The 27,459-nt window shown below is 35.5% G+C and overlaps 3 protein-coding genes across 4 annotated transcripts; all 3 read right to left on the reverse strand.

The window, feature by feature from the left end:
• Window positions 1-14,044: 14,044 nt before the first annotated feature.
• Window positions 14,045-17,057, reverse strand: LOC112797566 (seipin-1). 2 transcript variants are annotated; one of them, XM_025840576.3, is made up of 2 exons: window positions 16,398-17,057; window positions 14,045-15,046 (listed from the first exon to the last, which is right to left on the reverse strand). In XM_025840576.3, the coding sequence occupies exons 1-2, from the start codon at window positions 16,989-16,991 to the stop codon at window positions 14,348-14,350; spliced, it is 1,293 nt and encodes a 430-aa protein (XP_025696361.1). In that variant the 5' UTR covers window positions 16,992-17,057; the 3' UTR covers window positions 14,045-14,347. The 2 variants fall into 2 exon arrangements, with proteins under 2 accessions (XP_025696361.1, XP_025696362.1); XM_025840577.3 differs by having other exon boundaries at window positions 14,045-15,025; window positions 16,398-17,056.
• Window positions 17,058-17,527: 470 nt separating this feature from the next.
• On the reverse strand, window positions 17,528-19,961 carry LOC112797568 (putative 4-hydroxy-4-methyl-2-oxoglutarate aldolase 2). Its single transcript, XM_025840578.2, has 2 exons — window positions 19,741-19,961; window positions 17,528-18,490 (listed from the first exon to the last, which is right to left on the reverse strand). The coding sequence occupies exon 2, from the start codon at window positions 18,475-18,477 to the stop codon at window positions 17,977-17,979; it is 501 nt and encodes a 166-aa protein (XP_025696363.1). The 5' UTR covers window positions 18,478-18,490; window positions 19,741-19,961; the 3' UTR covers window positions 17,528-17,976.
• Window positions 19,962-21,853: 1,892 nt separating this feature from the next.
• Window positions 21,854-26,792, reverse strand: LOC112797569 (isopentenyl-diphosphate Delta-isomerase I). The gene is made up of 6 exons (XM_025840579.3): window positions 26,222-26,792; window positions 24,521-24,576; window positions 23,644-23,735; window positions 22,962-23,064; window positions 22,736-22,873; window positions 21,854-22,376 (listed from the first exon to the last, which is right to left on the reverse strand). The coding sequence occupies exons 1-6, from the start codon at window positions 26,515-26,517 to the stop codon at window positions 22,123-22,125; spliced, it is 939 nt and encodes a 312-aa protein (XP_025696364.1). The 5' UTR covers window positions 26,518-26,792; the 3' UTR covers window positions 21,854-22,122.
• Between the last annotated feature and the right edge of the window lie 667 nt (window positions 26,793-27,459).

Consider the following 27,459-nt stretch of genomic DNA (forward strand, 5'->3'; position numbering starts at 1 on the left):
AAATTGACCTATTGGGTACATAAGCCTTTATACTGCCTTCAGCAAAAGTCCTAAAGCCTATACCGTCAGTGTTAACAGCATCGTGGTAAACACCCCATTTACCAACAATGAATTAATAGGTCGAATAATGCTAAATCGACTAGTTACTGTGGTATCCACCCTTCATCTATGCATGAAGTTTTCAACAAAGGAGGGGATAACTGATATTTACGGGGGTCAAAAGAAGGACATAGATGCTACAACAAAAGTTTTAACCTAAGAACTAGCCCCACAAGCAAAAAATTCAACAATTTAGAGCTCGAATAGAGGCCATAAGCACATTAGACAACTCCCCATCCCACAAATGGGGATTTATCTTTCTACTTGTCACGATATTAAAGCAATGATTCCAATGGGGTCAAATGAAGAAAGCCTAAAAGTTAGACTCTATAATGAGCTTGAAAACCTCCAAGCATATAGAGAAAAAACTGACCTCTTCCCTAAAGTACAACCTCAAGAAGAAGCTTCCAAACAAAAAAAATGGCTATGAAGTATGAAATGCATTGAGAATGTCATAAGAAGAAGCTTATCAACTGGCGACTTTTTTCTGATTCGAAATGACATTGGGCCAAATTCGAGTGAAAGAAAGCTAGAAACAAAATAGAAAAATCCCAACAAAGTCATTCAAGAATTTGAAAAGAACTACTACAAAATATTCGACTTGCTTGAAAATGATCTACCTAGATCATACCATGTATACAACTAAAGAAATACTACAGATAGAAAGTGAACCTTACTCCCTAATGCACATTTTTTTCTGACTTCAAGATTTTACTGAAGGCATTACGCGCATCAAAGTAAGGATTAAGAGTTTCACTTGTAAAAAGCTCTTAGTACAACTGGCTATCTATTGTAATTTCTTTCAAAAGATTGATAAAGCAAGTTATCTACATTTATACGAGACCTCATTGAATTCGACCTACAAGACTTAAACTCATGCTCGAAAAAGTGCAAAAATAGCTTCACTAACTTTGAGAGTCAAGGCTATAAAGCGACGAGGTCTGAGTTCAATGACATATTATATAAACGAATTGAAGTGAATTCAAAATCGTAAAAATAATTCTAAATCCCACAACTCGTACGAAAAATGAGTTAGGAGAAAGTCAAAATGACAAATCAAAAAGGGTAGGAGCGAAAACAACAAGAAAATAATCTTCCAACCAAACAACTCATACAAAAATGAGTTGGAAAGAAAAGAAAGGATTGTGAAAATATTTCAAACAAAATCAAAACATAAAACAATGCTCCAATTAAAACAACTCGTACTAAACGAGATAACAAAATCAGAGATGACGAATTAAAAGTGTGGAGGTGAAAACCATACGGTAAAAAGATACAAGTTACAAGGTAATCCACAAGCTAAATTACAAATCGAAAGCATGCGAGTTTTAAAAGCATGCACAACACTTAGCAAAATTAAAGCTAACAATGCTATTCAATAATAGATGTAGATTAGAAGCATGCAAACAAAGCAACATTACTTAGTGCAATTGAAGTCAAAATCTCCTAACAAAAGGGGACAAATATCCAAAATATTATAATATCTTTGTTCAAAAAGTCCACAACTCAAACAATATACAAACAAAAAAAAAACAAAGAAAAAGATAAACAACAACAGCATCAAAAGGAACGACCTTAGATGGGAGGTCGGTAGAAGAGACCTCGAGAGTTTTATCTTCAAACTCAGGGGCACCTTGTTCAATGGCATTAAAGGTTGGTCTCACCAAATAATTCAAGATAAAAGGATAAAAACTAATCATCTTCACCCATTCAATAATGGCACCATACAAAACACTCAACATAACAACACTCATAGTGAAGACAGCGACAGCGCCGCCGCACCAAAAGCAACACCATCATTTCTGACAAGAGTAAAAATCCCACAACATAACTAGCCACAACCAAAAGAAAGACAAATAAATAGAAAGAAATCATTTTTTCATAAGGAATTATTTTTTTCAACATCCATTCATTTTTAAAGTATTAGCATCATATTAACATCAAAACTTAGAAGATAGTAGATGAAGTGAAAACACGCTTGATGAAACATGAATAAGCAATAACAATGAAGAAGAGGGAGTAAAGAATGTCAAAAAGAAGAAGAAGAAGGGCCAAGAATAGATAAATGTGAATATGGGCCAAAAAAGTAAAATCATCTCACTTTAAATAACGTGCGTAGTTACCAAGGTAATTGAAAAGACGTGCGTACAGTTTCAGAATACAAAAACGTAACGCCACATCAATTTCAAAATCATGTCAAGTTTCCCAACTTGTTCTCTTAAATCGCATTGGAAATCCGACGTGATCGACTTGCTCAAGTGACAATAGTAAGATCCAAAGAACAACTTGATTGAATGATCGAACCCAACTTACAAGAACTCAGCCTCGAGTAGGGGCACCATTCATATCTTAGACCACAATTCAAAGTCAGGTTCAAAATGACTAAAATTCACTTCAGAGTCCAAAGTCACTCTCCTTACGTGTCTGATCTCATTTGTTTGACTTATCATGCAGAATCTTAACTGCACTTACAAATAGGGGTGTCCACGGATCGGATCGGATCGGATATGGCCAAAAATTCGATTCGATCCGCACAATTCTCATCGGATCGGATCGGATACAATATCCGCATTTTTCAGTGTCGGATCCGATCCGATCCGATCCGCACATTTGCGGATCGGATCGGATCGGATTGCGGATATATCCGCAAGATGAAGCTCATTTTTTAATTATCTTTTTAGGTAAAAAATTCAATAAAAAATGTTTCTTTCACACTTTTAAACCTACTTGTTCCTAAAATAAATTTAATCAAATTTTTTCTAAATAACAAAAATAAAATAATTCAATATATAAATAACATGTTTAACAACTACTAACTAAATTACTAAAACATACAAACTAACAGATAAGTAAATATAATAACAAAGATTCCAACAAACACTTCCAATAAGTGAAAACAACAAGCACTAAAATACTAAAAGCCTCATTTAAAATAAAACAGCAACATAATACCCCACTAAAATCTAAACAATCTGAATCTGCAAATGCTTTTCAACTATCAGCAGAAACAAAACAACTTGATCCAAGATTATTTAAAATAAAACAGCAACATAGTACCCCACTAAAATCTAAACAATCTGAATCTTCAAATGCTTATCAATTATCAGCAGAAACAAAACAACTTGATCCAAGATTATTTAAAATAAAACAGCAACATAGTACCCCACTAAAATCTAAACAATCTGAATCTGCAAATGCTTATCAAGTTATCAACTATCAGCAGAAACAAAACAACTTGATCCAATATTATTTAAAGTAAAACAGCAACATAGTACCCCACTAAAATCTAAACAATCTGAATCTGCAAATGCTTATCAAGTTATCAACTATCAGCAGAAACAAAACAACTTGATCCAAGATTATTTAAAGTAAAACAGCAACATAGTACCCCACTAAAATCTAAACAATCTGAATTTGCAAATGCTTATCAACTATCAGCAGAAACAAAACAACTTGATCCAAGATTATAAGACACCAAAATCTAAGATTGTTGAAAGAACATTGAGAATGAAGTTTCTTGCTACTTAAAAATTAAACTTGAGCCATCCCTTCTTAAATCAGCAGGCAGCAGCCATCAGCAGCAAACATGAATAGTGTATTCCTATTAAAATAATACATATTGAAAAATTAGTAAAGCATGTTAGAATAAATTGAACAAAAAATAGTCTAAGTTATTATACACTAATACAAGTGTTTAGTTATAAACTTATAATACCTAAGATGGTTCAGGAGGATGTAATTGACTTTGAACTTCAGGATCTCCAGCACTAGTAACTCCAGAAAATTCTTTTCAATTAAACAACCAAATATGTCAAAGCCAATGGGATAAAATAAAGAATAAAGAAGAGCAAAAAATAAATGAACCAATTCATTATATACCTGAATCAACCGCAGCATCTCCTTTATCAAGCTCAACCAAAATCTTAGCAGGTTTTAACCAATTTTGAGTACAAATTAAAGCCTCTACAGTGGTGGGACTCAAAGCACTACGATAAGGGTCAAGGACACGACCTCCGGTACTAAAAACTGACTCGGACGCCACAGTAGAAACAAGAATAGCTAATATATCTCTAGCCATGCAAGACAGAACTCGATACCTCAGAGTCTTTCCTCTCCACCACCTCAGTATGTCAAATCCACTAAAATCTTCCACCACTTCATCTTCCAAATACCTATCCATCTCATTTTTCTTGAGCTCACTTAACTTTATCCTTTGTGTTTGTTTCCACTTGCTCATAGGGTCTTCAATCATAATGCTATCAATGTCACTCGTGTCTAAACTAGGATTTGGTGTAGTATCGGAAGAAAAACTAGTATCTTGAGTATCTTCAGGGGGGCGAGGATTCCATATGGTATATTGCTCAAACAATTTAGCAATAATATCCTTCAATTTATTGAAGATCCTTGAAGACTTTTCACCTTCACCATACATCTCAGACAAAGTAAACTGAATATATTCCAACTTATAACGGGGATCAAGGAACACAACAACAAGCACTAGATAATTTAAAGATGGTTTATTGGCTTTTTCACTTGAAGTGAAAGAGGAAGAAGAGTAACGGTGATCAGAATCATCTCAATACTTATCAAACTTAGCTTTCATAGCTGATGCCATCTCACGCAACACCAAATCATCACTTACAATCCATTTATTTCAAAGTGCATAATATCTTACACAATACATGGAAAAAAGTATTTGAGGTGACATTCAAAGAACTAGAGAATGAAAGAGTTGCATGATAGAAAATTTGCAAAAACCGCATGAAAATTCGAGCTCTACTCCAATCTTCATCACTAGGAGGCCCCCCTTCATCGTCAACATATCTCTCAAAATGAGCATCTTCTCTCGCAAGCCGAGCAAATACCCTTTCAAACTTTTCAGCCACTTCCAACATCATATAGGTAGAATTCCACCTAGTTGGCACATCAAGAATAATCATTTGACGACTAGTAATGTTTGCCTCAAGTGCGCACCTCCTAAAGGTTGCTAATCTAGATGGGGAGGACTTCACAAACTTACAAGAAGTTCTTATCCTAGCAATAGAAGAGCTTAAATCTTTTAAACCGTCGCAAACAATTAAGTTCAAAATATGGGCAGCACATCTCAGATGGACAAATTCCCCACCCAACATAGTACAACCATTCCATTCTCGCATAATTCTAACCAAAGTATTCACAGCAACAAAGTTGGCACTAGCATTATCTACAGTTACAGTACAAAGCTTCCGAATACCCCAATCTTTCAGGCACTTCTCTAACGCTTTTCCTATGGTAGGACCAGTATGATCAGCAATCAAGTTAAAAGACAATATTTTCTTATTCAACGTCCATCCATCATCAATGTAATGAGCAGTTACACACATATAGTTCATGTTTTGAACAGACGTCCAAGTGTCAGTGGTTAGGGAAATCATCTGATGGTTCAACTCTAAGAGGGATTTAAGTTTGGTCTTTTCCTCTACATACAATTGCATACAATCTCTAGCAACTGTCTGACGACTTGGGATTTTAAATTGAGGTTGCATCTCACCACAAAAGTCCCTAAATCCAGTATTTTCTACAAACTTAAATGGGAGTTCATCAATTATTATCATCTTACAAAGTGAAAGCCTACACCGCTCCTGGTTAAAGTCTACTGCCTTTAATGTTGGTGGCTCATCTAAATTAGAATTTGTGAACACAAGGGTTTTTTGTTTTTTATCAACTTGATTATCTGGATTCTTCGCACAAGTTCCAATGTGTTTTTTTAGATTAGAAGTGCCATCCCTACGACTATGACATTGTAACCATTTCAAGCAATGTTTACATTGAGCTTTAGTTTCTTCTGCATTTTTTTTAAAGTGATCCCAAACAATAGAAGGGTGCCTGCTAGTCTTTCGTTTACCTGGCTGGCCTGTCTGTGTCTCTGTCCCAGCAGTAGGAGCATCACTTGAGGCTGGATTAGTCACTGATTCCCCTCCCCTTGCTGACTCAGAAGGTGTTGATGCAGCAACATTTGGTGGAGTAGGAATGCTCCCTACCTCAGATCCACTTGTATTGTTTGTAACTGCTTGCCTATCAGCCATTTCAAGCAACACAATACATTGTTTATCATATTTCCACACAACTCTATCCTCTCTGCCATATGCAAGTTTGACTAGCCTTAAAGTATGGTGAAGCTGGTTCACTAGTTCCAATTCCCATTGGAATAGTTTTCACCTCCATTGAAAGTTTCATATCCAGACTAACCCATCCCAAAACCCACAATCCCCTATCATGGAATCTTTTTTGTTTGAAACAGAGTAGAGCCTTGGAAAACAATCTTTGAAGAACCTTCCAAGAATCCAAACATCCTCCCAGAACGGAGTTTGTCTCCCATCACCCACCTCCATAGACAACCCAATAATCATCTTCTGCCTAACGTCTTGATTCTTGAACTATAACTGGCAAATATCCTTCCACGGACCCCCTTCCCCGATCAGGCAATTTCTGAGAGGATAGAAGCTTGTTTGGATTCAAGTTTTTACAAGAGTAAACTACTTTCTTCCACAATGGACACTTCTTCTTTGAGAACCGCCACCACCACTTAAATAGAAGGGATGTGTTGCAAACCATAGCATCCCCAATTCTCAGCCTACCTAGTCTCTTAGGAGCATAGAGCCCTTTCCACTTAACCAATGCCGTACCATTCCTCCCGTCCTCCTTACTCCATAGAAATCTTCTTTACAAGGAAATAAGTTTCTCTGCAACAGCTTTTGGCATCTTGTATAGGCTCAAATAATACACCTGAAGGCTATTTAGCATAGATTTGATAAGCTCCAACTTACCGAATTTATTTAGCGCATTCGCTTTCCAGAGGCTCAACTTTTCCTCCACTTTGTCTATTATTGGCTTTCACGTCTTAACCAACCGTGGGTTCGCACCTAATGAGATGCCCAAATATTTAACTAGAAGAGTGTCTTGCTTGCAGCCTAACACACTACACATATGTTGTACCCACTGCTCATCACAGTTAATGGGAATCAAACTCGATTTATCAAAATTAATGCTTAAGCCTGACATCAACTCAAAGCAACGAAGCAGCCTCTTATAATTCTTGATGGTCTCTTCCTCAGGAGGGCAGAATAAAATAGTATCATCAGCAAACTAGAGGTGCAACAACTCAATATGATCATTCCCAACCAACAACGGTGATATGCGACCGTTCCTAACAGCCTCCCCAAGCATTCTACGTAGGACATCAACAATGAGAACAAACAAGAACGGAGACAGAGGATCACCTTGTTGCAGGCCTTTTTTCATCTTAAACAGCTTAGAAGGCGAGCCGTTTATCAAAACTGACATGGAGCACGAACTCACACATTCCATAATCCATCCCCTCCATCTTCGTTTAAACCCCATCTTCTACAATACTAGGTCTACAAAGCTCCACTTTACTCCGTCATAAGCCTTCTGGAAGTTTAACTTTATTATTGCTGCTTCCTTCTTCCTCAATTTAATCCACTGAACCGTTTTGCACGCGATAAGGGCTCCATCATGAATCTTTCGACCCTTGACAAATGCACTCTGCGTCTCGCCTACTAGTCCTGGCATAAATGCTCTCATCCTCCTAACTAACATCTTCACGATTACCTTATACACACACCCCAACATGCTAATTGGGCGCAAATCTTTGATTTTCTTAGCATCTGTCGACAACCTTGAAGACTAGAAGAAACCCAATACTGCTTCCATGAACTCAGAGCCAATATCATCCCAACAATTCTTTTTGAAATTCATATTGTAACCGTCACTTCCTGGAGCCTTAGACGATTCACAATCCCACACTACCTCCTTAACCTCCTCAGGAGTTGGTAGCCTCTCTAGAGCCATAGCATCCTCATCATCGATCCTTTCCACCAGCCCGTCTCTGAACCCCACCGTAGGAGACTTCTCTTAATGATATAACTCCATGTAAAACTCTCTGATAGAAATTTTGATCCTCGCTTGATTCCTTATCAATCTTCCATTAATAACCAGAGCATCAATCCCATTATTCCTCCTTCTCGCAGAAGCTAAGTTATGAAAATATCTTGTGTTTTTATCCATGTGCCTCGCATGGCTAGACATCGACATCTGCTTCCAATGTAGTTCTTTCCTCACATACCACTTCTTGCAGCACGTAATTAACGTCCTCCTTCTTGCTTCCACTGTTCCATCATATGTCCTATTACCCACCATGTCATCAATCTTCTTGATCTCTTCCTCAAACTTCATAATTTTCTTGTCCATGTGACCAAAGTTGTTTCTGTGCCATCTCCCCAATGGACCCGTTAAATCCTTTAGCTTATCAGTGAATTGCATCTCTCCCAGCCCTCTTCATTCCTCCTTGACCATACTTAGAAACCCTTCATGTGTAAACTATAAATCTAGGCTTCGGAACGGTCGCGGTCCATCCCTTATCCTTTTGTCTTCCACTATAATAGGGCAATGATCTGACAAGCCCCGTAGACCCCCCTTAAGCGAGTATCCAGGAACGCCTCAAGTCATTCCAAGCTAACCAGAGCTCTGTCAATACGGCTACAAGACCGTCCTCTAAACCATGTAAACTTACAGTTAGTAATTGACAAGTCCACCAAATCCATGTCATTTGTGCAATTCTTGAAATCTTGTATTGACAAAAATAAACTATCAGTACCTCTCCTTTCTTCCACCTGTGCAATCTCATTAAATTCCCCCAAAAAATAATAGGGTCCCTAACACAAGCTAGCCATATATAGTTCAACTCCTCCCATACAACAAGTTTCTCATCTCTAGCATGCGCACCATAAACCAAGAAGAAAACAAAAATTAATAGAATTCTCCGACAACATACCTTCAACACATAACCATCTCTCACTTTTATAACAATTATTCATTTAAAAAAAACCCTCATCCCACATTAACAACAATCTTTCAGAAGCACTGTCAGACTCCACATACTCCCACCCCACACAAGCATTCCCCGAAATTTTCAAAGCATAAAACTTTGTTACTACCTATCTTTTGGTCTCTATCAGGCCTAGCATATTCAACCTTTGTTTTTTCTTAATGTCTTTAACCATTCTCAACTTTCCATCACCTTTTAACCTCCTAACATTCCAGGAACTAATAATCATTTTAAAATATTATTATACACCTGATTGTGACTTTTAGGCTTGTTCCATCTTGCTTTAGCCTTCTGCTTTGCCAATCTTCTTTTCTGAGCAATTTCTTCATTCTGTTCTTGGAGGATAGCCATTATGTCGTCTTCTTTATTGCATAGTGTTGCTTCTAATTCCTTTGCTAAATCCCAAGTCTAATTGTTGCTCTTCCAAGCTTACACGCTCGTCACCCCTGTCATCATCATCATTGCCCTGCCCTTCTTCCTCCATATGGTTTTTTGTGTCTCCATAGCCCTCTCTCGTATTTTGCCCCAACAGGGTTCTGCCATCATACGAATTGAACCCCAGGCTTTCGTTAACTTCACCTACATCAGTAACACCTTTGATTTGATAATAATCCCCAAAACCGTATTCGTCGTCAACTCTTCCGTTCGTGTCTTCCTCTCGTTGAATCCCCTCAGGTAACAACATTGCCTCAGCAACCTTCTTATCCTTGTTAACACAAATGTCCTCTTCACATGTTTGCTTCGTTCCAGTAACAAGAACGCCTTCAATTCCTTCAGAAAGTTCATTATGTTCCATCACCCATTTCATATATCCTCCTGCCTCTGTTTTGGATTCCTGTGCAGGCTCAAATTTTGTTCGATTGCCCCCTGTCACCACCGGTTTGGCCTTTCCTCCCGTCCTCTTCACCGCACCAGCATCGTCCAGCTCCAGCTCCCCACCGACAGGCCTTGGACGACTTCAACTTGGGATAACGTCCTCATTGACTTGCCTCTACCTCTTAGCACACTGGTGGACGAAATTGTGATCAATACTTTTCACAAATCAAATAATCCCCGGTAATGAATCCAAAGACTTGGTGTTCAATACCATGGCATAAACACAACTTCGCACAACTAACCAGCAAGTGTACTGGGTCGTCCAAGTAATAAACCTTACGCGAGTAAGGGTCGATCCCACAGAGATTGTTGGTATGAAGCAAGCTATGGTCACCTTGTAAATCTTAGTCAGGCAAACTCAAATGGATATGGGTGATATACGAATAAAACATCAAGATAAAGATAGGGATACTTATGTAATTCATTGGTGGGAATTTCAGATAAGCGTATGAAGATGCTGATCCCTTCCGTCTCTCTGCTTTCCTACTGTCTTCATCCAATCCTTCTTCCTCCTTTCCATGGCAAGCTTATGCAAGGGTTTCACCGTTGTCAGTGGCTACCTCCCATCCTCTCAGTGAAAATGTTCAACGCACCCTGTCACGGCACGGCTATCCATCTGTCGGTTCTCGATCAGGCCGGAATAGAATCCAGTGATTCTTTTGCGTCTGTCACTAACGCCCCGCCCTCAGGAGTTTGAAGCACGTCACAGTCATTCAGTCATTGAATCCTACTCAGAATACCACAGACAAGGTTAGACCTTCCGGATTCTCTTGAATGCCACCATCAGTTCTAGCCTATACCACGAAGACTCTGATCTCACGGAATGGCTGGCTCGGTTGTCAGGCGAGCGCTCGTTTGTCAGGCGATCAACCATGCATCGTGTATCAGGAATCCAAGAGATATTCACCCAATCGAAAGTAGAACGGAGGTGGTTGTCAGTCACACGTTCATAGGTGAGAATGATGATGAGTGTCACGGATCATCACATTCATCAAGTTGAAGAACAAGTGATATCTTAGAACAAGAACAAGCGGAATTGAATAGAAGAACAATAGTAATTGCATTAATACTCGAGGTACAGCAGAGCTCCACACCTTAATCTATGGTGTGTAGAAACTCCACCGTTGAAAATACATAAGAACAAGAGTGATCATTGGCTTCGGTCCCAGAGAGGGAACCAGAAGAACCAAGATGAAAATACAATAGTATAATGTCCTACTTATAGAAAACTAGTAGCCTAGGGTGTACAGAGATGAATAAATGACATAAAAATCCACTTCCGGGCCCACTTGGTGTGTGCTTGGGCTGAGCATTGAAGCATTTTCATGTAGAGACTCTTCTTGGAGTTAAACGCCAGCTTTTATGCCAGTTTGGGCGTTTAACTCCCATTTTGGTGCCAGTTCCGGCGTTTAACGCTGGGATCACTGAGGGTGACTTTGAACGCCGGTTTGGGCCATCAAATCTTGGGCAAAGTATGGACTATCATATATTGCTGGAAAGCCCAGGATGTCTACTTTCCAACGCTGTTGAGAGCACGCCAATTGGGCTTCTGTAGCTCCAGAAAATCCACTTCGAGTGCAGGGAGGTCAGAATCCAATAGCATCTGCAGTCCTTTTTAGTCTCTGAATCAGATTTTTGCTCAGGTCCCTCAATTTCAGCCAGAAAATACCTGAAATCACAGAAAAACACACAAACTCATAGTAAAGTCCAGAAAAGTGAATTTTAACTAAAAACTAATAAAAATATACTAAAAACTAACTAGATCATACTAAAAACATACTAAAAACAATGCCAAAAAGCGTATAAATTATCCGCTCATCACACACCACGGTCGCTTCCCTTGTAGCTGGCACAGTCGCCCGCTATCGAGACCAACGCCACCACCCAGTCTACCCGACGTCGTGCCACACTATCTGCAGTGTGAGAGGCTCGGCTACGTTCATGCTCCTTAACATACCCTCCAGGTCTAGGAGTCCTCCCTACCAGCACTGGAGAAGTGCTAGACCCGGTCCTTGCCACCGGATCCCTACCAACCTGACCCAGCTGGCCTTGAACCAGCCTAGAACAGCTAAGCACACCTCCCTCCTGGCCATGTGGTACAGGACTTGTCCCCCCTTGGCCCAAATCGCAATTGTTTTGAAAATCAACATTATAGGCCCAATTGTTATCCCTCACCCCTTTATTATTTTTTATCCCTCTTACCAGCCCATTAAACTTACACTTATAATTTCACGGGATGGTAAGTTCAGAATCTGCTTCATAACTCTCTTTATATCCCCCAAAATCTGCTAAGCCTTCAGTACCAACATTAATTGGCTGATGCGTTACCAAACTTGTTTGATTGAGCCTTAAATTATCAAAACTCCATTCGTTTAAAATTGATTCAGATTTTACCATTCTATCCTCATCTTCAACCTCTTTTCGTTGTCCCTCCGTAACCACTACCACTGTCTAATCTCCGTGATCTATCAATTTTTTTAATATTGGCGACGTTATAGCTACATCATCAAAGACCCTTGTTCTTCCGTTATTCCGGTGAACGCCACCTTCGACTTCCTGCGCCACATTTTCCGAGCTACATTGTAAGCTATATACTTCCTGTTCCACCTCTTTTACCAATACGTCAAATCACTGGTACCTAATGTGATATGGATATATTCATTGATCACATCCGTAACACAAGTATCAATTAGAACACGTCCAATACTAAATGAGGTACACGATTCCATGACTTTATCACACCCAACCACCTCCCTCCGTTGTCTTCCTATCATCTTGAACGTATCCATTGACCAAATATGTAACGGAACCCCAAAACACTCTAGCCATACTCTTCGCGATTCACTTCTCCCTAAATCGTCTCACCTCCATACACTATGAAATATTTGAAGTAGGCTATTCATTTTGAACTTGTAGGTCTCTTCAGCATTCAACAGACTGTCAAAAATTAATAGCGCTTTATATGCTCCCATTTTGCATACTGAGAGAATGGAAATGTCTCATCGTTTTTTAATTTATGTAAATTTTGAAAAGGTGGAGTATTCAATATTCGTATCCACAAAAATTAATTTTGTGAATATTTATTTGTGATTATTAAGAGTTTTAAACTTTCATAAATTTTTATCCACATTTTTTATTTTTTATTTAACCGTTTGAAAAGTTTTAAAAGTTATGTTTTGAACTTTTAAATTATAAAAAGTAGTAGTATAAATATCTAGTGCAATTTTCAAAATTTAGAAAACTATTTAAGTGATTAAAGACCTATTTGAGAAACTTTAAAAGTTACTTTTTTTAATTTTTGACTTATAAAAAATAGTAGTATTAATATCTAGTGCAATTTTTAAAATCAAATTATAATTTTTTAAAAAATTATTTAAGTACTCATAAAAAAATTAAAAAAATAATTCCTCTCATAATAAAAATTTTTTTATCATTTTTTTTAAATAAACACTTTTAAAACTAAAAAATTAAATATAAAATAATTTATTTATAAATTATTTTTAATATAAATATTTATTGTTTAAACTATTTTTTTTAAAATTAATTAAATTATGTATCTAAATTGGACCTTAGTCGGTCACACTGGGACCTAAACTTATAAAATACGTAATTATAATTTTATTATACTGAAAAATATAATGTTAAAGACTTCAAATCGTATTTTCATTTAAAGACTATTATTCACTAAATTACTTACTTTTTTTAATTTTATTTGATTATTTATTTATTTTATTATTTTTTTTAAATTATCACACTTTTTAATTATTTAAAGACTATTATTTTTATTTTTAATATTCAGTAAATAACTTATAACAGACGTTAAATGAGACTAATAAACCGTATTACATGTCTAACTTGTTAGAAATAAAGTCTATCTTGGCCTATTTCCACCCTTCCCTTCAATATCACATTATTTTCATTTGACTTGTGTAACGCCTACAAATAATATATTACTTTTTGAATATACTAATTTTGTTTAGATAAATTTAGCGTAAATTTTCAATCTAGTTTTTATAATTAACACAAAAATAGCTTCACCCAAAAATAATGACCAAAATATTAGCACATATTAAACAATTTAATTAAACATATTAACCCTTTAAGCCTTTAGTAACCACCGAATAACTTTTATTTATTTATAAGTTTATAAACACAGTTATTCTCACTTTTATCAACCAACTATAACTCAAATGACATAATCTCTTCATACTCATCCAAAAGTCGCGAATTAAGAACGACTTTATTTTTGTTACAAACACTAACTCTGTCGCAATATTGAAAAATGCTAGAGAGCTAACATAATTTATTTTTTTGGCTAACAATTAACTGTCAATGTTTAAAAATATAAACTAAAAATATGTTTTCCAATTACTGTACTAAAGAAACCAGAAATTGGGTTGACGGCCAAAATAATCGCCAAAAATAATAAATTTTGATAACTTTTTAACATTTTTCGTAGTATTTTTTACTCTAAAAATTAAGCCTTTAAAAACACACCGATCCAGAGTCCTCATCAACTTGTTCTACGGGAACACTACCTGTAACATCTTCTGTATTAATGGTTTCACCTGAAGATCCAACAATGGTTTCTTCAACACCATCACCATCATCATCATGATCCGATATAGCTTTCCTCTTGTTCCTCCTCCTCCTCCTCAATTTCCTCAACAACTCAGAAATCTCACTTTCATCATGCTCTCTAGGAGGCTCTTCCCTTGGGAGTTCGCCGCCGCGGCCGAACAAATCCGGTGTGACTAGAAACAATAGTCTCCTATAGCAACATAGTAGGAACATGAGAAGAACAATGTAGACATAAATTGACACCCAAACATAAAAGGTCCATTTCCAATTCCGGACCACTTCTTTGGACCAAGGTAACCGTGACTTGATCATGATTTGAGCCTCATACAATTGTGGAAGTGATGAGGTTCCTGATCTTGGATGCATGGTTACTCTAATGGCCTTGGTTCTTCTATACTCTTCCTTGTGCCTCAAGATATCAACAATGATGCTCTGGGTTTCGTCGGACACTCCGAGTACTAGAGGTAAACCCATCATCAATGTCCGGGCTAGTCGAATCGGTGAGCTTCTGAACCGTAACATCGATGGCCGGCTCGATTTTGCTATCACGTTTCCGTTCCCCGTAAGGAGTTCGGCTGTCAACTGCACAACAAACAACAACAACTAGTGTAGCTAACTCTTCAGCAAATATACATTAGACTATAAATTTGTTAGGGTGACATATAATGTAAAGTAGCATGGGTCTAGTTTTAGAAAACACTAATAAGCTAAAAACAACTTTTAGGTATAAAAATTATGATATTATACTTCTCTTATTCAAAATGTTTAAACGGATAAATTACATCACATCACATGGTATGAATTATGGAATACTTGAACAGAGGGCCATTGTTTTTGAATGTCATTACTAGCTTAAAAAAATTGAGTTGATAACTAAAAATAATAATTAAAAAAATAAATTTTAATCGTCCTTTAATATTTTTCATACTTCTTGAAAATGAATAAATGATAGCTGCGAACTTCACCCAATTTTTGTTGGTGTCTACACAAACACATCTTTGTTATCTAACCAATCATTTATTAAAATTTTTTTTTTTTGGATTTATCATTTATTTATTCTATGTCGACATATATTATGAACAATCCATTGATAGGTGATAGGTGGCTGCTAAGGTACTTTTGCCTAATTTACCAAAAAAAAAAATAAAACAATTTAAACACCAAAATAAAAGAACATCATAGAATTGGGCCATTGATATTGGACCTGCACTTGTGATAGTAAACGGTGGTAATGTTGACTCTGAGTCAACATTTATTTTTAATAGAAAAATAAAAAATTCTATACTATTAGTTTAAATGCAAAACAAATAAAAAAAATTAAAACATTTTTCAAATAAATAAGAATGAATGTTATATGATAAAAGTGAAAAAGCTATATTCAAGAAAGATTTCTCTTAAGATAATCCAAAAGCTAAAGTACATTTGATGAAAGTGAAAAATTCTCGTGCAATTATCTATATGCCAAATTATCTATCAATTCTTAACTGACAAGAAACAAATGAGGTTTAATTTCAGATGGAGATTCATATGCATATGTCTTCTCACGGAAAATTGTTAGTTAATAACGGTCGGCTCATTTGATATATTTAACTAAAGGTGAAAATTCATTTGTAATTGACTTTATGTAAACTTAATAAATGAGACCGTTAGATAATTTGACTGATTTGACTACATTTTTATTTAACGGCTCTCAGTTATCAACTTTACGTAAAGTCGACTGGATCTGAGTTTTCACGAAACTAAATTATTAATTATTATCTAATAGCTTTTAACTAATAATTTCGCATAAAAATAAGTGTTCAAGTTTTCACCTTAATTTCATCCTCCTTCCTTATTGACATGTGAACACAATGTTGAAACAAAATGGAATGCATACACTGGGATTCTAATTAAGTTATTACTATGTTGATATATGTTGAGAATGTGAATGAAAATTGAGAGAAAGTGCAGGAACCTGAAAGACACCAAGTTGTGTATTGAAGTCAGATTCGGGCATGACAAGAAGCAAAGAAACATGAAACATATGACCAACAGGCACACTTATATGCTTATTCCTCTTTGTTCTTCCAACAAAACCACTCATTCCCCCATCAAACGAGAACACAGCAGAAGGGTTTTCTTCAGTGTAATCAAAATGCACATTCTCTCTAACCACCACCGGCTCCTCCACCCACAGCTTCACCAAACAAACCCCCAAAACCGTTGCCACGATCAGAACCAAGAACAGAACTATGCACAAGTATGCAGCACTCAGAAGCCCAAGCCCAAGTTTCTTGAAGAAGAGCCCCGTGATGGTGGTGGTGGTGGTGGTGGTGGTTGTGGTGGTTCCTCCTCCATGATGAGCTTGTTGATGAAGTTCTGATGATTCTACGGCGGTGTATTTGGTTTCCTGATGAAAGAACTCTGAGGCAAAGGACAAGAGTGAGTAGAATGGAGAGAAGATACAGACTATGCAGTTATAGATTAAGTCTGCGTGGAAGTTTACTAGTTTTGATACAAAGTTGTATGGTTTTGGAAGAAGAAGAAAGGGTTTTTGGTTTTCCTCCATTGTTGAAGCGTTTTAATTGTTTGAATAGAAAGAAAGAGAGAGTTGTGTGATTTGTTTTGTGAAATGAAAGGGAGAAGAAAAAGATATGATCATATGACAGATGCTGCACTCTTGCATGGTGTGGAAGCACACGTGTCTTCCCAAGGTGATGTCGTGGCAATCTGCATGAGAAACAGAAACAAGCCACGTAACCTTAATATTTTCCCTTTCCAGAGACCACCTTGTTTGAGTCGAGAATGTTTACGTTGTTGTGATTGGTTAATTCATTCAATGAGTAAACTTTTCTCTCTCTTTCTTTCACTGTGAAAAGATTCAAATTTGAGACTTTATTGAATGAGAATCAAGCATGTATTACTAAACTAATTGTATGACTAAACAAGTAGCTATATCAAAACTTCTTTCAAACTAGCGATTGTTTCATGTGAAACATAATGTCCAAGCTTTGGCGTTTTCCCTGGGTTATGGCTTGATTCAGAGTCTCAAGCTTTGGCTTTCATGGTAAAGCCATTGGTTTGGAAGCATATTAAGACATGATATTTTTCAAGCCTCTAAATAATAACAATAAAGAAAACCCCGCTAAAATGAGGGGGCAAAATTATCTGCTACATATCATCATCATCTTAGGACAAAATACTGATTCCAAAGTCAATCTTTCCAGAATGCTGAGAGTACTTCTATATTTGGTCAAAGTGGACAAACACTTCAACCAACTTTCATTATCATGGGTGATTAATAACGTTACAATTTAGTGGAAACTGGGAAACTGTTGGCTCAAGAACACAAGCACAGAAAGCACTACATCAGGCCAAGGAGATGCCTATAAATATAGTCCTTACATTTGTTGAAAATATCTGTCAATTTAGACAAAGTGGTTAGATAGAAAAACTCAATGTATCTACACTACTACATTCAATTTTCCAATGTACCACTTTATCCAGATTGATGGATATTTTGAAATGGAGGCAGTGATCATGAGCTTTGGGAATCAGACAGCCAGCTCCGTTCGAGATATCAGAATCCCATCCGTGTCCGCGTAAAGCCATTCCCCATCACTGATTCTTGTCCCGGCAATATTTATAGGAACATGCTTTTCTCCCATGCCTTTCTTGTTAGCTTTCATTGGATGGGAAGCTAGTGCTCTCACCCCGATATCGCAGCCATTGATCTCATCCACATCTCTTATACATCCGTTCACAATGATACCTGCCCATCCGTTGTTTTGCGCTTGTACTACAGGGTTGCCACCCAATATTGCGCAGCGCAAGCTCCCGCCACCATCGACAACAAGCACTCTTCCATTGCCTTTCTCTTCAAGAAACTCCCGAACCAAAACATTGTCTTCAAACACCTTCAGGGTAACTATCGGTCCGGAAAAGACCTGTCGACGACCGTAAATTTGGAAAACTGGCTGAAGGGCACGAAGCTCGCCACTCAAAATTAATTGTGGGTTTGCATCACACACTTCGGCTGTGGTGACCAAGGCCATTTACCCGAAGCACCTAGGCATAACAAACATTCGCACGGAAGATTTAGATTTTAGACAATGATAAGTTGATAACAGATGACCATAGACCAATGGTTTATAAAATGCCATTTTTAGCATGTTTAGAGGAGAAAGGAGGAGAGGAAAGGGGTTTTGAAAGGATTTCCTTCCCTCCCTCCTCCTCTTTCCTTCTTTCCTTTAAAATAGAACTCACAAACACACCCTTAATAGTGAAGACTATGACTTTAGCATCCCTCTCTCTTTAAGCATGTAGGACAAGTTGCATACAGAAACCTCAAAATCAAAAGTCTGTGGCATCTTATAATTAATATCATGAAATTCATTATAAAGTTCATGCAAAGATTACTATCAGGTAAAACAAAATAACAGAAATAAATCAACTAATAGCGGAAACATCACATTAAGACAACACTTGATGGCATAAGCTCTATAATGAAACTGAGAGTGTGTTGTGAAATAAAGCAACTTTAAATTACCTAACTCCCTAGCAAGAGTAAAATAGAACACAAAATCCATATTGCTTTATTTCCAAAAAGTATAGCTAGCTCTGCTGACTAAGGACTGCACTCCCCCTTCCCTAGGAATGCCTATTACAAGTCCAAGAATATGGTCTTTGCTATGGTATCAGAACCTATCCGATCCAATGTAGTTGGGTGTGTTAAGCCCACACATTCGCCTATGGCTAAGGAAATTCTCAAAGTACATACAAGCACTGCAATTAACATAGGAACGAGTGACTCACTCTAAAGAGGGAGAAAAAAAGGTGTATATCAAAAGCTAGATTGGTATTAAATATTAACCATGATAAGGATAAATTACAGTTATCTCCCTCGGATTAGACAATATTATACATGAAACCTTTTGATTTGTGATATTTACAATGATCACCCCTCTTTTACAAAGTCAATGTCACATTCTAGAAATGTCACATTCTAGTTGCGTGCCTGAGAGTTTCTTTTCTCCATGTATCTCCCTAAACGAGTAAAACACATAAACTACCACCAAAGAGCTTAAATTCATTTCCATTAAGGTTCTGAGTTGGAGGAAATTAGCGTAATTAGTAAGAATGTTTGGGAATTTAGCATTGGGATGAATGCGATCAGTTGAGAATAAATAAATCAAGATTGAGAAAAATGAAAATCAAAATCAAAATCAAATTACAAGCACAGAGAGAGAGATAAATCAATCAACAAAAGATTGAAATATCTGTGAAGAGGAGGGATCCAGAGAGAGATAGAGACTCACCGATTAGGGAATAGATCTGCGGCGGTTTGAGGAAGAGAGAAGAGTGAGAGTGTACGGAAATGAGGATGGGATTGTTGGTGATAGAGAAATAGAGTTCTCTCTCGGATTCTTCAACACCGCCCACCTTTACCTTCTCTGCTAAATCACTGTCTAATATTTAAGAACACATTATTGAGTAGTCTCATGCTGTATTAATGTTAGGCGAAGATTAGCGTGCAGTTAGTTAACCATTACTAGACCATGATTTAGTTAAATTTATTAAACTATTTAATAATTTTTAAATATTAACTTAATAACCGTACTATTATGCTTTTTCAAAGGACAAGGAAGTATTTTTTTATAATAGATTTAATTAAAAAAAGAAAAGCATTATATACAATGTGAATTTTTTGTAACAAAAAAATCTTAGGAGCAGTAATTTTTGTGTTTTATTACTAGCACTTAATCATAAAAAAAAGTGAATGATCTTTTATCATTGGATATAATCTCATACTATTAAAAATATTATTGATAGCTAATTAATAGTTACAAAACATAAAAATTGTTGTCCCTTAGTATTCTTCTTTTATAAATTTGACCAAAAAAAATTAATTTTTTCATTTTTTTAAATTCTTTAAATATTATTATTTATATGCTAAAAACATACATATATTTGTATAAAAGTACAGTTGTTATTGAATTATGTATTTATGGATTGAAAAAACCAATTTTTATTTATTTATACTCTTAACTAATGTTTTTATGCCAGATTCTTAGATTATATATTATATTTTTCAAGTATTTATTGATCAGTGGAGATCATCATAATCATAGAAAAAAATATTTATATTAAGAAAGGATATTTTTTCTAATATATTATTCCTTCAAGCACCCAAATTAAAGTTAAATATGATCTCAAACATATCAAATTTACATGACAATGAATAGTTATTAGTAACAGTAAAATATCACTGTCACAAGTCACCACAAGATATTATAAAACATTAAAACAAATGAAGAGTGGACAATAGCGTGAGTTGTTGATCACTTGATTGATTTGGGATATATCTAACACAAACCTGTACAGGTGTGAACAAACTCCAAGTCATTGATACTTTAATTGTGTGAACAAAGACATTTCATATGTTTAAGATTGCTAATCACCACCGGCAAAGGAAAAAGCTCGCTGACTAATTAAATAATTAGAATTTGTTTAAAGTGGGGCTTATCTGAATTAATTTAGTGGCTTAGGCGTCTGCTATTTGATTAAAATAATAATAATAGAAAAGGGTCACTAGACAAGTGCTTTTCTAAATTTCAGCAGACTACTAGGGTGGGTGTCACTGCAACACAACTACTACTCATAACAAAAACATGCTAAGCTGTAAAATGAAGATTATAATCTGCATCTGCACACGTGATCACGGGGCTCCTTGATTCACTGTCCCACAAAGAAAGAATCTCTCTAATCATGCTTTATTCAAATAACTATCTTTTAACATCAAAAGATATAGATCTCTAATCATGCTTTCCGGGAAAAAGTAAAAATAAAAAATTCTCTAGTCGGCTACAATGATAGCCTTAAAGGTAAGAATTGCTCAATCTTATAAAAACCTTTATTTCTAAGCAATATGAAATTCTATTGCTAGAACTCTTCGGAGTTATTTATTTTATAATTCGATTCTTATCTTTCATTTAATTCCTATTCTTCAAAACTCTCAAGTTTAGTTGAAAACAGATACCTTTTCTTTGTTTATTATTTTACATAGTATAGCCTTTTTTTTTTTAATCAAAGGTATTAGATATTTTATTGCTCAAAAGACCATTACATCAGAAAAGGCATTCCCAAAAGAAAAGAATAGAACTCATAAGAAGCTAAAAGAAGAAGAAATATAGTATAGTTCTTACCTTAGTATAGTTAAAAAACTCATGAATCATGTACAACAATATTTGCAAATCACCCAAAACCAAAAACGAGAAAAGATCAAATCCACGTTAATACAGTATATTATCGTGAATATTTTTTTTAAAAAAAAGTTGTTTTGATTAGAGAGAGCAGTTTTTAACCAAAAAGATTCATAAAATATCAAGAGAACAACTACCATAGCTTCTTACAGAGCACACTTGGCAAACGTAAAAATCCTAATTTCTTTTTTATTTTTATTTCACATATAATAGAATTGTTCTGCAAGTTATAAGATACACGGCGGTAATAAAGTTCTGGTTATTATCAATAACAGACACGATCAACAATTCAACATTATTGGCCACAACTACGAAAATCATTTTCAATCAGTTCAAATATTTTTGGTACAAATACAATAAGGACCAAATTTTATTTGCTTAAAATTATAGCTACCCCTCATACCATATCTTAAACATCTGTGATATATTTCTTTTCTTTTAACTCAACTTATGAATGGTTTTCATGTCAGCAACCTGTCCCAAAGTTCCTTGCTCAAGATGGTCCCACCATTTGAACAAGAAATTGTCCACAACGAGTCTGAACCATGGCGACAGCTTCAAGCCTCCCTCGCCGGCATCGGCTTTCCTCAGTAGCTCCTTCAACTGGTCACGATTCACATACCTGATATCAGCAACTTCATCTGGATTAGGGTTCACCTTAACATCCCTGACGATGAACAACAGATAATCCACTGCAATCGTAGGAGAGGACACAGAAAATATCAGTTAGTGATGTCACAAAAGAACATCTATCCTGTAAGGAATTGGAGCAAAAAGTTAAGGAAAACGTGTGGTAAATCTGGAATATAAACAACCATAGTGCGTGCCTGATTTAGGATCAAATTAACAAAATTAGATTGACTAAGGGTGCATTTGTTTAAGCTTTGGGGGAAAAAAAGATTTTACAACTCAATTCTTCTACGTCATGGGAAAAGCAAAAAAGATCTAAATATGAATAAACAGATTTGTTCAGTTTTAAAAAGTGATTTTCAGGTATAATAAGGTAAAACAGACACAACCTAAAGCTTGAAACTAATTAAGCTCAGCTTACATTCATGTTCTCCCCATTTGCCATCAGAAGGTGCCTTGTAAAGTATGCGGCCCAAAGGCAAGAACTGATCAACTGGCACATCTTCAGCAACAATACCAAGCTCGTCCAAAAGCTTCCTCTGGGCAGCGTTTCTCACTCCTGGAAATGCAAGAAGCAGCATTACTTAGCAGTGATAACAAAGAAGATCATAGTCTTTCAAACAAAACAAAAGCTAAACACAACATACCGAGCGCATCCTCCTCAATAAGCTCAGATTCGCGGTACAGTGGATGGCTGCAGCAGGTGTTTGTCCACACAAGAGGGAACGTTACCTTTGTGCCAGATCGTTGCTTCATAAAAAATAGAGAATCTTAGCCAAGACATCGAATTACGGAGCCTAATATTCGAAAACAGACATGCAAACATACAGATGTTCTAACCCATAGGCATGCGGAAAAATACAGATAAGAAGCAATGGCTGAATTCAGATATAGCACAAGAATAAACTCACAAACTACATACATTTAAATGTCAACACTATTCATAGTTCAATAATTCAAAATTTATCTGATGGTATATTACCAGAAATTTCAGAATGGAACAACTAAAGTAACATCATGAATGTTGTTACAGTTATGACCTTGTTACTCAACCATTTGTTTGGAGGAACTTTTAGCAAGTGACCATGAAGACTGTGTATCCTTTGTTTTCATAGTGAACAATGATCAGACTCAAGTTGTCATACTTAGAAAAGGCTACACAACATCACTTGTAAAAGTGCACCATTGAATTAATTGATACTTGATATTATAAAATTATCCCCCTGTACATATACCCAAGACTGGTCCCTAGCTCACCTAATCATTTTCATGCAGATTTAAAACCTTTTATTCATGAGCATACACAAAATTATAAACGGAAATACATACCTGAAGAAGCAACTCATACTTTGAGTTGAACAGGAATACACTGAAAGCTCTGTGCAGCAAATTTTCAGCTTCAATCTTTTCCATCAAGTGACCTAAATTGAAGATGCTTAAACTAATTAACTACCCATGGCTGTGGGCCCAGAAGGAACAGCATAACTTAACAACAGAAATAACTTTTGAGTTATAAAAACACCAAAACATTTCCTGGAAACCAGTGTTACTTTTCAACATGGCACTGCCAGATATTGCATTAATTTCTGGTATCCAGTCATCACATTTGCTCAAAATGATTGTCACTAATATACAGCAAATATGAAATTTTAATTCATATGTTAGGCTTGTATCCTATGTACTTAGCAGTTTGTTTTTATTACTTAAAATAAGTTTATAATGAACAATACAATGAACAACTTTGCAAACATCTTCTAAATGCAAGATTGGTGAACCATGTTGCTATCTTGCATAGGTGCAGGATTAAGTATCATAAAATGCACCAATACAGAGAGTAAAAGAGAATATTTATATTTAAATAAGGCGCATTGTTGGTAAATCATTCTAACAATCTACTAATTAATACAATTACTGTAACCAATTCTATGCTGACTATGCATAATAACAATTATACACATCAAAAGCTTCACAAAAATGGATATCATGGTATTACATGACAGCCAACAACTTTAATTGAAAATATTTAACCATTTTTTCTCAAATCATATCAAAGAGTCAACATGGAATATTTAACGATGCAACATTCAAGCAATAAGATAACATCATATTTTAGAAACATTATAAATCATCATAAAACTATGTATTCTTCAGAAAACAAGAATTAGGAGATAAAATTGAAGCACATTTTTGCAGAAGCTTCACTTACAGTTGTATTTGGAATCATGACCAACCACGCGGTCGTTCTCATCCACCAAAATGCATCTGGAAAAGTTGCAACAGACAACAATTACGAATTCCAGCAAGATGAAGAACAAATGATGCATAAGTAAAAGTGAAGTATATAATATTTAAAATGTCAAAAGAGAAGCAAAGTGAAAAGGCATTAGTGATATCGATCTGGAAAATTGTGCATTAACCTCAAGAATGTAAAAACGCTACCCACAACACAAACAATAGACATTCAGAAATCCCACCGTGAAAACCGTTCTTTAAACTCCAAAAGTAACACACTAAAGTTTAGAAACAAGCAATCAGTTCATCCTGACACAATTCGTGATATGAATAAAACAATTACAAAGCGCGCGAAAAGTGGTAATAGGCCAGGGACCAGAATGGTAGAACTTCTCACTAAGATGGCAGCTCTACCTTCATGGTCTTATTGACAACTGTAAAAACACCGCAATCAGTGCAGCCATTAAATTTGTTCACTTCAATGTAAAGCAGCTAATTAGAGTCTATATTTATAATTTTAAAAATAGTCAGCAACAAACAGCTTAAGTTCTCAAGTTATGAATTTTAAATTTTTACAATATAAGATTGAGTACTTAATTTATTTGAAAATTTAATGATAAGCAGACAAATAGTTCACTTTCATTCCTCGGATCCCTGGGGGTTTCAAATTATTACTCTCGCGACACGCCACACGTGTAAATTTTGGCGCCTTAACGGCACAATTTGCCCTTTAGTGTGGATTTCGGCGCCTTAACGACACAATTTGCCTTTTAAGACAGGAGCATGCTCTTTTTGGCGCATTAACAGCTCAAACTGCCTTCAACTACCATGGTTAAAAGAAAACAGACACCTGTGCGCGCCTTTTGGCACGCAACGGCGGAAATCTGCTGTTAACTACTTTGGTTAAATTGGAAAATTGACACCAGTGTGCATATTTTGGCGCCATGACAGCACAAATTGCCTTTAACTACCTCACTCAATTAACATAGACAACGGACACCAGCAGCATAGCAGAATATATGAAAACTCTGAGGAAAACATTTTAATCAGCTCTTGTTATGAAGAGTCACAACAGTAAACACACACACAGCATAAGCATAAGTAAATTCCCCGTTTCAATTTCAACACCAAACAGCATAAGCAAACAATCCAATTTTAATCAAACCAAAACAATCACCATGCATCCAATTCCAAATTTCCAATCCAATGCCGCTACATCAATTTTTCATACGAAATAAAAAAAAAAAAAAAAAAAAAAAAAAAAAAACCAGCTCGTGTTTGAATTTCAGGATTCAACAACACACCTCGACCACAAACGACATCGTCCAAAAAAAACGCAAACACAACCGATACACTCATCATGCATCCAAATTCCCATCCATTTCAAATGAACTACTTCTTTTTTTTTTTCCCTTTAAAAATAAAAAAGGTAACCAGAAAAAACAGAACACCGAGAGGAGTTTCAATTCGTGACATATTTCCATTCCGTCACAATCTCACGAACAAGTCATGCAAATCGCACATCAACAGTAAAAAAAAATCAAAAAACACAAAAACATGTTCATATCATAACAACAATAATAAATTAAAATAATAACAAAAAGGAATCAGTCAACGAAAACATATAATTAAATATTCAATTAAATAAAAGAGAGAGAGAGAGAAGAGAACGGACTCGTCTTCGAACATGAGGCGGCGCTGAACAGCGTCCATTCCGGCATCGACGGCGGCGATAGTTTCACCCATGGCAGCGGTGGAGGAGGTGGACGAAGAAGAAGAAGAAGAGGCTCTGAGAGCGAAAGAAGAAGAAGAAGAAGAAGAAAGAGGAGTATGAAAGTTAGGAGAGAAGGAAACAGAAGAAGAAGAAGAAGGAAGAAGAGAACGAGATCTGAAAGAAGAGTGAGGGAAGAGGACAGTGGTCCTTTTAAAGAGTTGCTGGCTCAGTGTAACGGCGATCGTAGAGTGCGCCATTTTCCCCTTCTTCTCATCAAACTTTGTTTTGTTTCCTTTTTTACTTAATTTACGCAAAAATATTAATGAAATTTCGGAAATGAGACCCACCTTTATATTAAGGATCCTGTAAGGGGTACTCACCCTCTTCTTATAATTAAATAAACTGCTTTTCGTTCAAACTAATCATTTGACCTTTTCAATTTTGGACGAAACTGTGTAGGTGCTTACATTCTATAGCTACCAACACCATTTAAACAAAAACCATTTATAAAATTTATTCCACCATATTACATGTCCACAACAAAATTATGGACCTATCTGGTGATTTTTTAAGAAAATATTCTTTTGAATTATTTTTTTTTAAGAAAATATTCTTTTGAATTATTTTTAAGAATATTGTTAAAAAAATAAAAGTAATTTAACACTTAAATATCTCATATAAAAATATTTTTTATTTATTAATTATATTTGAGTATAATAATATAAAAATATTTTTTATTTATTATGTAAAAGATATATTTTAAAAAAATAAAAATTATAAATTCTATTAAAATATATTTTTTAGTTTTTAGTATTTTTATTTTTATTCTTAACACTTTTTTAAATACGTTACAAAATAAAAAAAATATTTTTTTTATTAGACAATTTTTTCTATTAACTTAATAACATCCAAGCAAATATTATGTGTTCACATAAAATTAATCACTAAATTAATTATTTATATAAAATACAAATTTAAAGTATAAAATAGTACATATATTTTACACAAATATGGGATACTAACATTTTAAAATTTTTTTGGCTTTTCAAGAACATACTAACTTTTTATTCTAATTTATTGCCTTTTACGTTAGTATTATAGGTTTGTTATTATTTTTTATTTTAAATTTTGAAAGAAATAATAAAATGAAAATAATATTAAACTAACACACATCGCTCAAATTGAACAACATAAATAGT

The sequence above is a fragment of the Arachis hypogaea genome, chromosome 4 (assembly GCF_003086295.3).
Source record: "Arachis hypogaea cultivar Tifrunner chromosome 4, arahy.Tifrunner.gnm2.J5K5, whole genome shotgun sequence".
Taxonomy (NCBI): Eukaryota; Viridiplantae; Streptophyta; class Magnoliopsida; order Fabales; family Fabaceae; genus Arachis; species Arachis hypogaea.